Source organism: Hordeum vulgare, chromosome 1H (assembly GCF_904849725.1).
Source record: "Hordeum vulgare subsp. vulgare chromosome 1H, MorexV3_pseudomolecules_assembly, whole genome shotgun sequence".
Taxonomy (NCBI): domain Eukaryota; kingdom Viridiplantae; phylum Streptophyta; class Magnoliopsida; order Poales; family Poaceae; genus Hordeum; species Hordeum vulgare.
In genome coordinates, this window is record NC_058518.1 from 82,364,594 (window position 1) to 82,376,884 (window position 12,291).

At 43.6% G+C, this 12,291-nt stretch overlaps 1 protein-coding gene across 1 annotated transcript; it reads left to right on the top strand.

Annotated features, from left to right (window-relative positions):
• Positions 1-1,570: 1,570 nt before the first annotated feature.
• Positions 1,571-11,334, top strand: LOC123425353 (anaphase-promoting complex subunit 7). Its single transcript, XM_045109042.1, has 18 exons — positions 1,571-1,757; positions 2,043-2,111; positions 2,261-2,311; positions 2,459-2,578; positions 2,682-2,744; positions 2,848-2,963; positions 3,442-3,526; positions 5,793-5,852; positions 8,016-8,061; positions 8,398-8,471; positions 8,726-8,776; positions 8,851-9,051; positions 9,130-9,174; positions 9,414-9,507; positions 9,580-9,725; positions 9,828-10,057; positions 10,758-10,818; positions 10,926-11,334. The coding sequence occupies exons 1-18, from the start codon at positions 1,689-1,691 to the stop codon at positions 11,010-11,012; spliced, it is 1,668 nt and encodes a 555-aa protein (XP_044964977.1). The 5' UTR covers positions 1,571-1,688; the 3' UTR covers positions 11,013-11,334.
• The last annotated feature ends 957 nt before the right edge of the window (positions 11,335-12,291 follow it).

The window sequence follows — 12,291 nt, forward strand, 5'->3', positions numbered from 1 at the left end:
TCGATGTAATTTTTTATTATGTTTAAAGTGCTTTGTACTTTCGATAATTTTCGATAATAAAAAGATTTGGCATATGAGATGCTTCATGTGGCAAGATTTGATGTGAAGTGCTTCAAATCTACTCAGTGGTTCAATGACGACGACTACAGCTCTAAGGGACTGGTCCTTTGGGGCACGTGCATGAAGATTTTTCGATTGTCATCAACAAGGTCAAGCTGACATAGGGGAGCGTCGACAACGACGCATCGGTGGCTCGTTCGAATAACGGTAGTGGTCGCTCGATGGTCTCGAAATTTTGATGTAATTTTTTTATTATGTTTAAAGTGCTTTGTACTTTCGATAATTTTCGATAATAAAAAGAGTTGGCATATGAGGTGCTTCATGTGGTGAGATTTGATGTGAGGTGCTTCAAATCTATTCAGTGGTTCAATGACCACGACTACAACTCCAAGGGACTGGTCCTTTGGGGCACGTGCATGAAGATTTTCTTATTGTCATCAACAAGGTCAAGCTGGCTCAGTTAGGGGAGCGTCGACAACGACGCGTCGGTGGCTCGTTCGAATAACGGTAGTTCGATGGTCTCGAAATTTTGATGTAATTTTTTTATTATGAAAATGCTTTGTACTTTCGATAATTTTCGATAATAAAGAGTTGGGAGGTGCTTCATGTGGCGAGATTTGATGTGAGGTGCTTCAAATCTATTCAGTGGTTCAATAACGACGACTACAACTCCAAGAGACTGGTCCTTTGGGGCACGTGCATAAAGATTTTCTGATTGTCATTAACAAGGTCAAGCTGGCTCAGTTAGGGGAGCGTCGACAATGACGCGTCGGTGGCTCGTTCGAATAACGGTAATGGTCGTTCAATGGTCTCGAAATCTTGATGTTGTTTTTTAATTATGTTTAAAGTGTTTTATACTTTTAATAAATTTCGATGATAAAAAGAGTTGGCATATATGAGGTTAGGAGAGTAAGGGCCAAGCGCACGCACGATAATTACACGTTGCGGGCTCGTTTAAAGGAGAACCCCCGCACGTCATCTCTTGTTAAGAGGCGGGCTACGGCTGGGAGTGTCCCCCGCAGCACACACACAATGCCAAATCGACATTGCATACCCTAGACGACCATTGTCCGACATATTTAAGCTCTAGCTCTCTCTAGAGACGATAATGAAGGGAAAGATCGATCCATGATATTGAAATCAAGGAACGCAACAATTCCCTGTTGGGTTCGTGCGTGCGCGGCCTCCGACAATCCCAAACCACAGAGATGCCAACTCTAGCCCTCCAAAGCTGGAGTCATAGGCGCGCACCATCACGCCCGGCCGATGCATGGGACGGCCGGCACGTATATATCCCGGCGACGTCGGCGCTCGATTAGCGGTCTGGTACTATTCGAACGAAACGTCGTATTTCCCCCCCAAAACGGAAAAATAATGCTGGCCGCTCGCGTGAAATTTCGAAGCGGGCCCAAGTAACTGGGCCGCACAAGCCCGGGTAGAGCCCATTCCGAACCCCCTCTTTCTCCTATCTCCCTCGTTCCTCCTGTGTACTGAGCAGTGAGGGGAAGGGAGTGACGGTTCTCCAATCACAAACCGAGCAGCGAAATCCCAATTCAAAAATCCCTCGGCAAACCCTCATCAGCGAACAGCGCGCCGCGCCAGATCGGACCGCCGCGCGCCCGCCGTAGATGGAGGCGGCGCGGGATTCGATGGCGGCCCTCCTCGACGCCGGCCTCTTCGACTCCGCCCAGACGCTCGTACGTAACCCCCGCCCCCGCCCCCACTCTGAAATCGCTAGGGTTTTGCCCCGGATCAACTGCTCCGTTGCTTGCCTGTGGCGCGCGTGTGCCGGCTGCTCGCTGGTGGCTAGGTAGTTGAGCTAGGGAGCGAGCTGGCTTGCTGGCCTAGGAATTGGAGAAAGAATCCCGCGCTCCAAAAGGGGGCCTTAGCCGAGTTGCGAAAGGAAAACAGGGGTTTCTCGTTAGATTTTCCTTCTGTACAGAGGTTTTCAGGTGGGAATACTAATTCTTCATGACTTGCAGGGATGCTTTCTTGTGTCTTCTGGCGGCGCAAGTAACGAGGCCAGCATGTCCATGAAGGCAGAAAGCTTGGTAAGTTGCCCTTTGTAGCTCGGTAGGGGAATTGGGTACTAGCTCGGTCCTACTCTTAAACGATGTTGCACTGCCGAATGTCCATTTCTATTGCCTAGATGGCACAATGTTCACATTTCGTGCCTGAAATGTTGCGTGCTGTATTGCAGGTCCTGCATGGTGATGCGTTGTATGGGGAGAAAGAGTTTCGGAGGGCACTGGTAACATTGCCGAGAAACCATGCTTGATTAGAAATTTAGAATGCAACGAGGAACTTTATTGTGTCGGAAAGCTGAGCATACATTTGACTGTTCAGTGCTTACGGTTGAAATTTAAGTTTCTTATTTTCCACTTTTTGATCATTATAGAATGTCTACAAGCAAGCTATGCAATGTAGCAAAAGTATCCCCAGACAAGCTACAAGTACTGCCAGAATCTCAGTTTCCACTACTGTCCGATCAAATGTTACGCCGTTCAATGAAAATGAGGTGTGAAGACCACAACAGACCATTTGATGTTTCTTGCGTTGGTAATTTATTTTCTATACACCTCTAGCAAGTAACTCAGTTCAGTTTTGCTCTACTGTTGTAGGTGAAGTCTAAAATAGCTATTTGCCATTCTGCTCTACATGAGTATCGTGAAGCACTTCAAGAGGTTTGGGGTTTTAAAATTTGTGTAGGATGATTTGGATCTAGATGTGGTTTGTTCATCTGACAATGACAATTGGTGCAAAGTTTGACCTACATGTTTTCTGCAGATGGAAGGGATTCCTTCTAAATTGAGAAGTCTAAAAATGAATCTGATGTTAGGCAAGCTTTATCGGATATCCAGAAATAATCGTGCGGCTGCTATATGTTATAAAGAGTGTTTGAGGTACAACATACCAAAAGCTTTGCTTTCTAGGTCCTGAATTCTGCAACTAAATAGTCCCTCTGATCCATAACATAAGCTGTTTTGGAGTTTCTCTCAGTCAAACATTTTTTCAGTTTGACCATCATTCTACAAAATATTGCCAAAATGTTCAATATGGAATTGATAGTACTAGATTTCTCATGAAATGTACCTTTATAATATATAATTTACTGAATTACATCTGTTGTAACAACATACTTTGTAAACATTTATGGTCATAGTGTTACCTTGAAGACTCTGTCATGGTCCTAAATTACTTATATTATGAATCAGAGGAAGTAGGTCACAGATATTGATATTTTCTGTTCGATCATATTTTCGTACACATCGATATGCAAACCGCAAAGTTTTTCTCCACTAAGAGTATTGCCTCATATGGTTACTCTTTCATGATGTAATTTGACAAGTTGTTTTCGACATCTTTGTGCTTTTCTGCTAGGCAATGTCCTTACATATTTGAGGCTATTGCAGCTTTGGCTGAAATGGGGCTTTCTTCGAAGGAGTTCTCTTTACTATTTTCCCAAGTAAGTGCACACTTTTTTTGTGTAAGATCTTAAAAGGAAGCATGATCTCTCAAGATGATTAGTTTAATTTCAGTAAAAACAGATAAATATCAGTTATGCTAGTTTGCTGTATGCTGATTGGTTGTCAAATTTCCTGCTTGCGGAGCTCTCTCTACCTATTAGCCGAGGTGGCTAGAAAAGTTGACAGGTTATTGTTTGCTTTACTATACAAGCAAGAGCCGTCAGTTTACACAAGAAAGGTGTTCGATTTTTTTGTGGGGTCTGCATATTCTAACAACGTGCATTTGCAGTCTGTTAGTTCAGTAAGTTATATCCTGTTCATGGGTTGCTCAAGGACATCTCTGAATTGCATACACTTACACTATTTACCTTCACACAGTTGAACATAGTTACAGAGCCATAATAACACCAAAACATACCCCCTTTTGTTGCATATCTTTTGTACATACTAGCACATATGCCCGTGCGTGCGTTGCAACGGGAGAAAAAATTGACCTGTCGACTAAAACGTCCACCAGCGCGGCATGATAGCATTGGATGATGCCACCCGGCAGCTGCAGGGAGGCCACCAGCACTGCATGCTAGCATCCGACGATGCCACCCGGCAGTAGCAGGGTGACACACGCTGAGGTATAAAAATAATGTGGAAATATCGAGCTACATGGAACTTGTTTTTATTTTTATGAAAAATTCAATAAAAATATTTCAATGCGGAACAAACTAAAAAAATTGTCTTATTTGGTAACTTCATAAATTAACAAATAAGAGAGGAAAGTGTAAATATCTCCTGCATAATTCTTGTTGAACTAGAATACTTTAACACGACTAAATAAGAGTAAAATAAGGGTAAGTTTTTAGGAAGGATTACATTATCTATAAATACAGAATTCAGATAAATATACACACACATCCAGATATATTCTAGATCTTCTTTCTTGACAATATATTATATTTTTCTATTTTCAAAAGGTTAATACAAAAAATAAAATAAAACTTAACATTTTCTATTAAGGTGTATCTATCCGTACCATACTATTTCTTAATAAAACCACGATTTTCACTATTTGTGTAGCTCACAAATCAATGTGTTTTTTGTGAAATTTTATACATGTATAGTATGCATCCATGTGTCCATGTGGAGTTTTTTACATCATTTTTATGAAATTTTGAAATACGTTTTTAGATGATTATACAACAATCATTGCCCGAGCATCAAAACATTGTACTCTAAATAATAATCAACATGTGTGGAACACATATTGCCGAGAAATCATTAGTTATTCGCTGCATTAGTCCTTACCATAATAGAGGTAATCGACGTCGGGACCATCCAACATGCACGCACGATCCTTCCATCCTTCTTTTTAAGACGGCCATACAAATCCTTTTAATTGTTGATCTTTCCTTTAAATACACCCTCATCAATATCCGTCAAATTCTTGCCATGTGAATGTCCCTTCAAATCCATCCTTCCTTCCTAAGACAGCCACAATTCGTTTTAATTGTTGATCCTTCCTTTAATACACTCCCACCAAGACAGCCCACACAATTCCTTTTATGCATCCTTCTTTTAATGCCTCCAGGACAGCCCACAATTCCATTTCGCCAGTTCTTGTCTTGCTGATATTCCATATAACTTACAAAGTATATAAACTGGTATGAGTCCCTCTAAACCAGCGAGGTGGGACAAATTAACGTCCATATGTTAGCCCCAGTTGGTTGTAGCTACCCGGGACAACAGGGAAGGTCACGTGTTCGATTCCCACACAATCATTTACTTTTTGCTGCTTCATGTGTGGCCCACAAACGTACCTTACTGTGATAAATAGGCCTATGAAAACAAATCTTTTTTTATTGCTATATGCACAGGGTCGGTTGGCATATTTTCATTTGAGGAAACTCTATTAACCAATAAGAGGGCGCCATCTTTTGGTTCCACACAGGAGTATTGGCTAGCTGAGTTGGTTTGCGTGTGTGTGCACTTTCGCAACGACGTATGAAAAATAAAAAACGGCGTACAAAATCGATTGGACGAAAAAAGTGGATAAACAATCCTCCTTCTAATGTTATTAGGTATAGATAAGTTCTTAACTGTTGACATATATAAATCTTTGAGCTATGAGCACTGCATATATGGACTATGCAGAAACAAGGAACATGCAAGTGCTCAGTGTACAATTTAATTGTATTCAAATTTTCCAATTATTAGTTGCTAAAATTTATTTTACTGGAAAACCTGGAATAATTATTATATGTATATCTGCAGGCACCAACTAGAGGAGGCAAGCCACCAGTTGATTTTTTAGACGCACAACGTTGGTGGAATGTAAGTGAAATATGCTGCATTCGTGTTACATATAAGGCAGGCTGCTGATATTTCTAGAGGATTTTATACATATTTGAAACATTGCCATTTGAGGTATTTCACATTGCCACCAACAGTAAAGAAAGTATATATTGAAACGAGTTTATGTTGACAGCAGCTAAGCTTGCCCGGAATGCAGCATTTAATCTTGTATACCCTAAATAACTACGTAGGTGATTCTATCTTGCGTTATATCTCCTTAGTAAATTGGTGATTGAAAGCCAAAGCACCACTGCACAGTATACATGCTAAACTTTACTAAATTGGAACCATTTTCATTTTCATAAACCAGAGAAAGGTACAACACAACGGCTACATGATGTATCACACAACACCCACAAGAAGGAACAGGGAAACAGAGAGAGAACCGAAACGAGCTATGCCCAGCAGTACAAACCTTTAACCTGGTACCCAACGGAACTGGAACAGGCTGAGAAGAGAAGGGAGGAGTCTTGTTGGATCAATCGAACGGATACCCGACGTCGAGACGATGGAGAGGAAAAAGTCCGCGGCCTGCCCAGCGATCACTATCCACCTTGAAGACCTAGGAGAGTCGCAGCACCATCGAAGGGCATCCCATTACCGAGGCGACATTGCGACTACGAAAACGGCTGATTCCACCAAAGGGCAATCTTCCACCGAGACGAGCACTGCACCTCCTCTTGGTGTCACATCGAGCACCCTCACAAAATGAGCAAACCTGGGCACCATGCAAGGCAACAAGAACCTGCAACATCTGCGAAGGACGTCGAACACCAAGACCTCACCGCCGCCACGAACATCCCTGAGAGGAGGCCAACCAGAGCTAGAAAGGGAGCCAAACCTTAGCCTGTCCTGAATCAGCAAAGCACTTCCACCACCACCACCTACAGAACACATGCCCCCGCTGGCCAACGACGAACCCAACCTCCCCATTCAGCCAGCTGCGTCGTGACAGCCGTCCACAAGAACTCCCCAAATGATGTCTACAAGGACAAAGTGATGGAAGCCAACACCGTCATCCGATCCGGCAACGCTGGATCTAAGGCTTTCACCCGGAGTCTCAAGACATGAGCTGTGGAGTTGCAGCAGGCTCCTCGACGGCACCCCCAAGGCGGAAAGCGACATCCGCAAATGCTTTTGCTGTCGGCATCGAGAAGGTCTTCCCAGGATTTTCACCCGGAACTGTGCAACCCACCCCATCAGCTCCCAAAGCAGCCGACGCCACCAAGAGAAAGACGGAGCAGTCCGGTTCGCGCAGCCGCACCAAGTCCGGGCTGACAACACCAACCATGCTGCACGCGCTGCAAGGGAACGTAGACAGCTCGCGGAACTCGCTGAAGGGGAAGAGCACCACCCGTCGCCGCCTAGCTCAGTCCTCCACCAACAGAGTCGGACACGAGCAGTACATCCCCGCCGCCACACATCATCGGCTTGCCGGGCCCAGATCCAGTCCGCTCGGAACCTTGGACAATGCATTGCCGACGCCCGCTCTCCACTCCACCACCTCACGCCCTCCACCGCAAGGGAACAACATTGACTCCGTCCACACCTATCTTCACCAGATCCGCCGCTGGGCCGGCGCCAGGGTCACGCTTCCGCCCCCATATCTTCCACCGCCTGACGCGAGAACTAGAAGGGAGAGCCCCACCGCCGCCGTCCGCTGGGAGGGGCTTTGCCCGCCTTGCATCCTGCAGCGAGGGAGCGACGTGGAGGAGGGGTCTCGGGTGTCTGCTAGGGTTTCACCACCCGAGTCGCCCTGGGAGCGACGCGGGTGTCGGGGGGGGGGGGGGGGTGACTCTGAAGAAGTTGCCGCAACAATCTACACCTGCACTTCTGTTACGTTCCTTATCACCATTAATGCAAACTGATTAGTTGTGATCGAATGGGAAAAGTAAGGATACACCATGATTTGGTTCCTGGAGATCAAGGTCAAACAGTACTTTTTAATTGGGAATTTGGTAAGTTACCAAAAGATACACATTATTCGTTCCGCAGCTACAGTGCACAATTGCAGTCCTGAGTTATATTGTTTGTTACTGGTTTCTCAGAAATTCTGTTTCTCTTCAGCAAATATATTATCATACTACGTGTTATGGGTTGGCTCTAATGGTTATTGACTCTAATTATTGTTTTTCTTAATAGAGGTATGTAGAGGCCCAGTGTTGCATTGCTTCACATGATTATAAAGGTATTACAATGGATTTTTTCCAGATTCCATTTGATGATTCTAGCATAAGATGTGCTTTGTTGATTTTTGTCGAACTGATCAAGGGATTGTTTTGTATGGTTACAAAGGATATTCACTACTGGTTAAATGATTCCTTGTTAATAACATACCACCATGTAGCTCCGTCATGTTGTCTAAATTTTGTACTTGACTCTGGTACTATACCATAGCTTGTCAACCAACCTTCCAAAACTCCAGTTTCGCTACTCTGTTGGGCATAATTTTGCAGCTTTTAACAACAGCACTGGAACGTTCTTCATCATAATAAATAAGCTTACTATTGTTTTTCTTTTATAGGTGGCCTTGATATATACCTGGAACTAATGCAACGATTTCCCAATAATGTGCACATCTTGCTGGAAATTGCGAAGGTTTATGTCTTTCTTCAAGTTACGCATTGTTGTGCTTCTGCATATGTTTTATATTAAAGTAGACCAATCAAGTTATTGTCACTCATGCAATGCCTCTTTGTAATGCATTTCTTAATTTCTTCAAGTTTGATACTCCTATGTCTTCAGTTATGTAAAGATCTTCTGAAGTCATGGTTTACCATCACATTTTTATGTGTGAATTTAAGTACCTTTTTTCATCTGTCAATTCTGATTTTCGCGCTTCTTATTTCTAGATTGAAGCCATCATAGGCAAAAATGAAGAAGCAATCATGAATTTTGAAAAGGTAAACGAACAAGTATAGGCTTGGAGTTTCCTTCTATGGAAATATATGTCTGTAAAACGGTTGGTGCTTTGCAGGCTCGGTTAATTGATCCAAACATCATGGCATATATGGATGAGTACGCAATTCTCTTGAAATTAAAATCGGACTACACTAAGCTAAACAAACTGGTACATGATATGCTGCATATTGATCCTGCAAGACCAGAAACATGTATTGCTCTTGCAGCATTTTGGGAAAGAAAAGATGAAAGAAAAGCTTTGACATATGCTGAAAAGGTATGTACCTTTTATAGATATGCTTTTTGGAAGCGGATCATCCATGTAATGTTCCTTGCATTGCTTTACATTTTGCAGAGCCTCCGAGTTGACGATAGGCATATAACCGGCTATATTATGAAGGTAATACCACAAAATGTTATTGGCCATACAACATAATTGTTTTTTTGTACCAGTGTCTACTTGCATTGTCATATTGTGGAAATGTATTGCAATGAAGTATACAAGCATGGTTGGTGGGTTTACAACAAGCCTGTTGCGGTTGTTGGCTTAGTTACTTCAAAATTCGTATTTGGTTGGATTCTATTTTTCATTCTTTGTTATCCAGGCAGTAGGCTTACTGTTTGCTTATGTTCTTTAAGGGCAATCTCCATCTTTCATTGAATCGACCAGATCTGGCAGTAACAGATTTCAGGGGAGCTCAAGAACTAAGGGCTGATCTTCGCTCTTATCAAGGTTGTTGCACATAGATACTTCTGGTTGCTTATTTAAAGCCTACATGCAGCCTAATATAGATATTATTCTCAGGTTTGGTGCGTGCTTATCTAGCACTTTCCAAATGCAAAGATGCACTGTTCACTGCACGTGAAGCAATGAAGGTTATGCATCAGTCTGCAAAAGCTCTGAAGCTAGTTGGTGATGTGCATGCCATCAGTTCCACTGGGAGAGAGAAGGTAAAGCCAACTTTTTTTCTTTTCTTATGATTTCGTTTTCTTTTCTTTTCTTGTGACTGCGCCCTTTGACAAGTAACTTAATGTTGTTCAATCATTTCCCAGGCAAGAAAGTTCTACGAATCTGCTATTCGTCTCGAACCTGGATTTCTCGGAGCAGCATTGGCATTGGCTGATTTGCATGTTGCTGAAGGACGGAATAAGGAGGCAGTTTTGTTGCTTGAAAGATATCTAAGACAATGGGCCGATGATTCTCTACATGTCAAGTTGGCCCAAGTATTTGCAGCAACAAGTCTGCTTTCTGATGCACTCTCCCACTATCAATCTGCACTAAGGTCCGTACACTTTCTCTTGGAGTTGAAACTACGAAATAGCAACCCTAAGTTGTAGGAAGGCTTCATGCTGGATCATGTATTTCCCCACCCTCTCAATCCTATCCATTTACCGCCCTGTGCATTTATCTTTGCTTATTGCCTTTCCCCCTCACCAATGGGTCAATTGCTACCTTGAACAAGGCCAATTGGTACCTGGAAGGTTGTAAGCGATTAAACTTGCTTGATTAAATTAAATGTAGGTAAGCCGAAAGGTTACTATGTCCGAGATATGTTTTTTTGGAATATTCTTCTTCTGTCCTTTTAGAATATTTTGACGCTGACCGTAATTAATTATAGTGATTAGTTAAGGCTGGGACTTGTGCCATATATATTGTTTCTGTAGACATTTGCCATACCTAACAACTCCGTTAATATCTATCCATCTTGCCATGGAAGGCTGATCCAGCAAGTCTCTTACATACACACGCACATTAGTTGAGTTCCCACTAGCTGTTTGCTAGTGCATCTTAACCGATCTAGAGATAGAAACATCGCTCCTTGTAGGCTGCGGTGAAGCTCTATTAGGTGTGTACCGAATCGTGGGAGGCAACCGGCCTATTTTGGTCTCAAAAATCTTTCTTAACACTTCTCGACATGCATATTATTTCATCTTTTATAGCCCTGCGTACTAGTTCATGGAAAAAACAACTATCTTTTGCAGGATAAACCCGCACAATGAAGCAGCCAAGAAAGGATTGGAGCGACTGGAGAAGCAAATGAAGGTGTGATCTCCTAAACATTCAGTGGCCCCTGTCATGTTTTGGGTTCCCTCTTAGACTTGCTCCGCCGTAAGATGAGAAACGTTGACTGCTCTGATTCCCCTGTGCAGGGAGTAGACCCGGATGCGCCTGAAGATGAGGACGAGAACGAAGGTGACGATGTCGATGGTGACCAGGATGACGCCGAGCTGCTGTAGGAACTGTGGATTCAAAACGGCGTCACATATATGTATACTGGAGGTACCACAAATGCGGAAGCTGTCAGCTGACGGAAGGGGGCTTGCTGTGTGGGGTGGGTTGGGGGTTGGTGCTTGGTAGGGTGGTGGCGCGGCATTTTTGTGCTGATGGTTTGGTCGCAGGAGTCGCAAGAGTGGGAATGTCATGCCACTGTCACGGGGTTACTCTTATGTACGTAACTGGGCAGGATAGGAGGTGTGACCTGTGTTGTTATGCATGGAAACCCTGTGAGGTGTGCTTGTTAACACTGCGTTTTCTAAAAGTAAATCATTTGAATGGTCACTGAGCCTGTTCTTCACGTTTACGCTTCCCAGCGTTTCTGCAAAAACAAGATCACCGTCCTAGAAGACAATGGTCTGTGAATTTTTCCCCACAACGAAAAAGCTTCCCTCCTTAAATCCTTCCACCAGGGGCTAACCGGAACCGCCAAGATCACAAATTGTCATTTTCACCAACAGATATCTACCCCGACCCTATTCCACAGTTTTTTTTCCCGCTTTGGTGCCCCCTTCTTTTACTAGGAAGTACTAGTTGAATGCCCGTACGTTGTCACGGAACAAAATATGAATATGCTAGACATTAATAATAGCTTTCACAAAGAACATGGCATACATCCAATTTACTCGCGCTAAATATCAAGTAAATTGTGTCAACGCACGGGCAAGTAGAGCCACTCCATTTGGCGTTGCTCATCATCACACATGACGGATGATGATCAAGCTAGCCAGAACCAAAATCACATGTTTAACCATGCGTCTCACATCGCTGAAGAAACTCACAAAGCTAAAATTGCCTACTGGCAGCGAGGTACGAGGAGATATGTGCGAGAGTAGCGACCATGTCGGCGCTCGTGATGATACTCCTAGCATGACATGTCATGGGAGCACTAATCCCTCAAGCTACGATGGTAGCAGTCGAGATGCGAGCGGGGCGGCGAACGGGGTGCCGACGACCAGGTCTATGGCCACCACGACCACGAAGCAAACAAGAGGGGAACGATGGCAGTTTGAAACATGGGCTAGGAGGTGGTGTGCAGCTGAGGAGTATGGGGTCGAGGCGGCGGCGATGGAACGGGAGTCGGGGGCTTAGGAGAGATGGAATTTTGGTTGTGGGCTTGGTGTAGTGTACTGATGGCATTTTGGTTCAGTTTTACACACTTAAAGGATATATGAATTCACTGACAAAAAAAAAAGACCGATTTTACTCCTTTTTGCATCCTCATTAGAAGTCCATGTACAT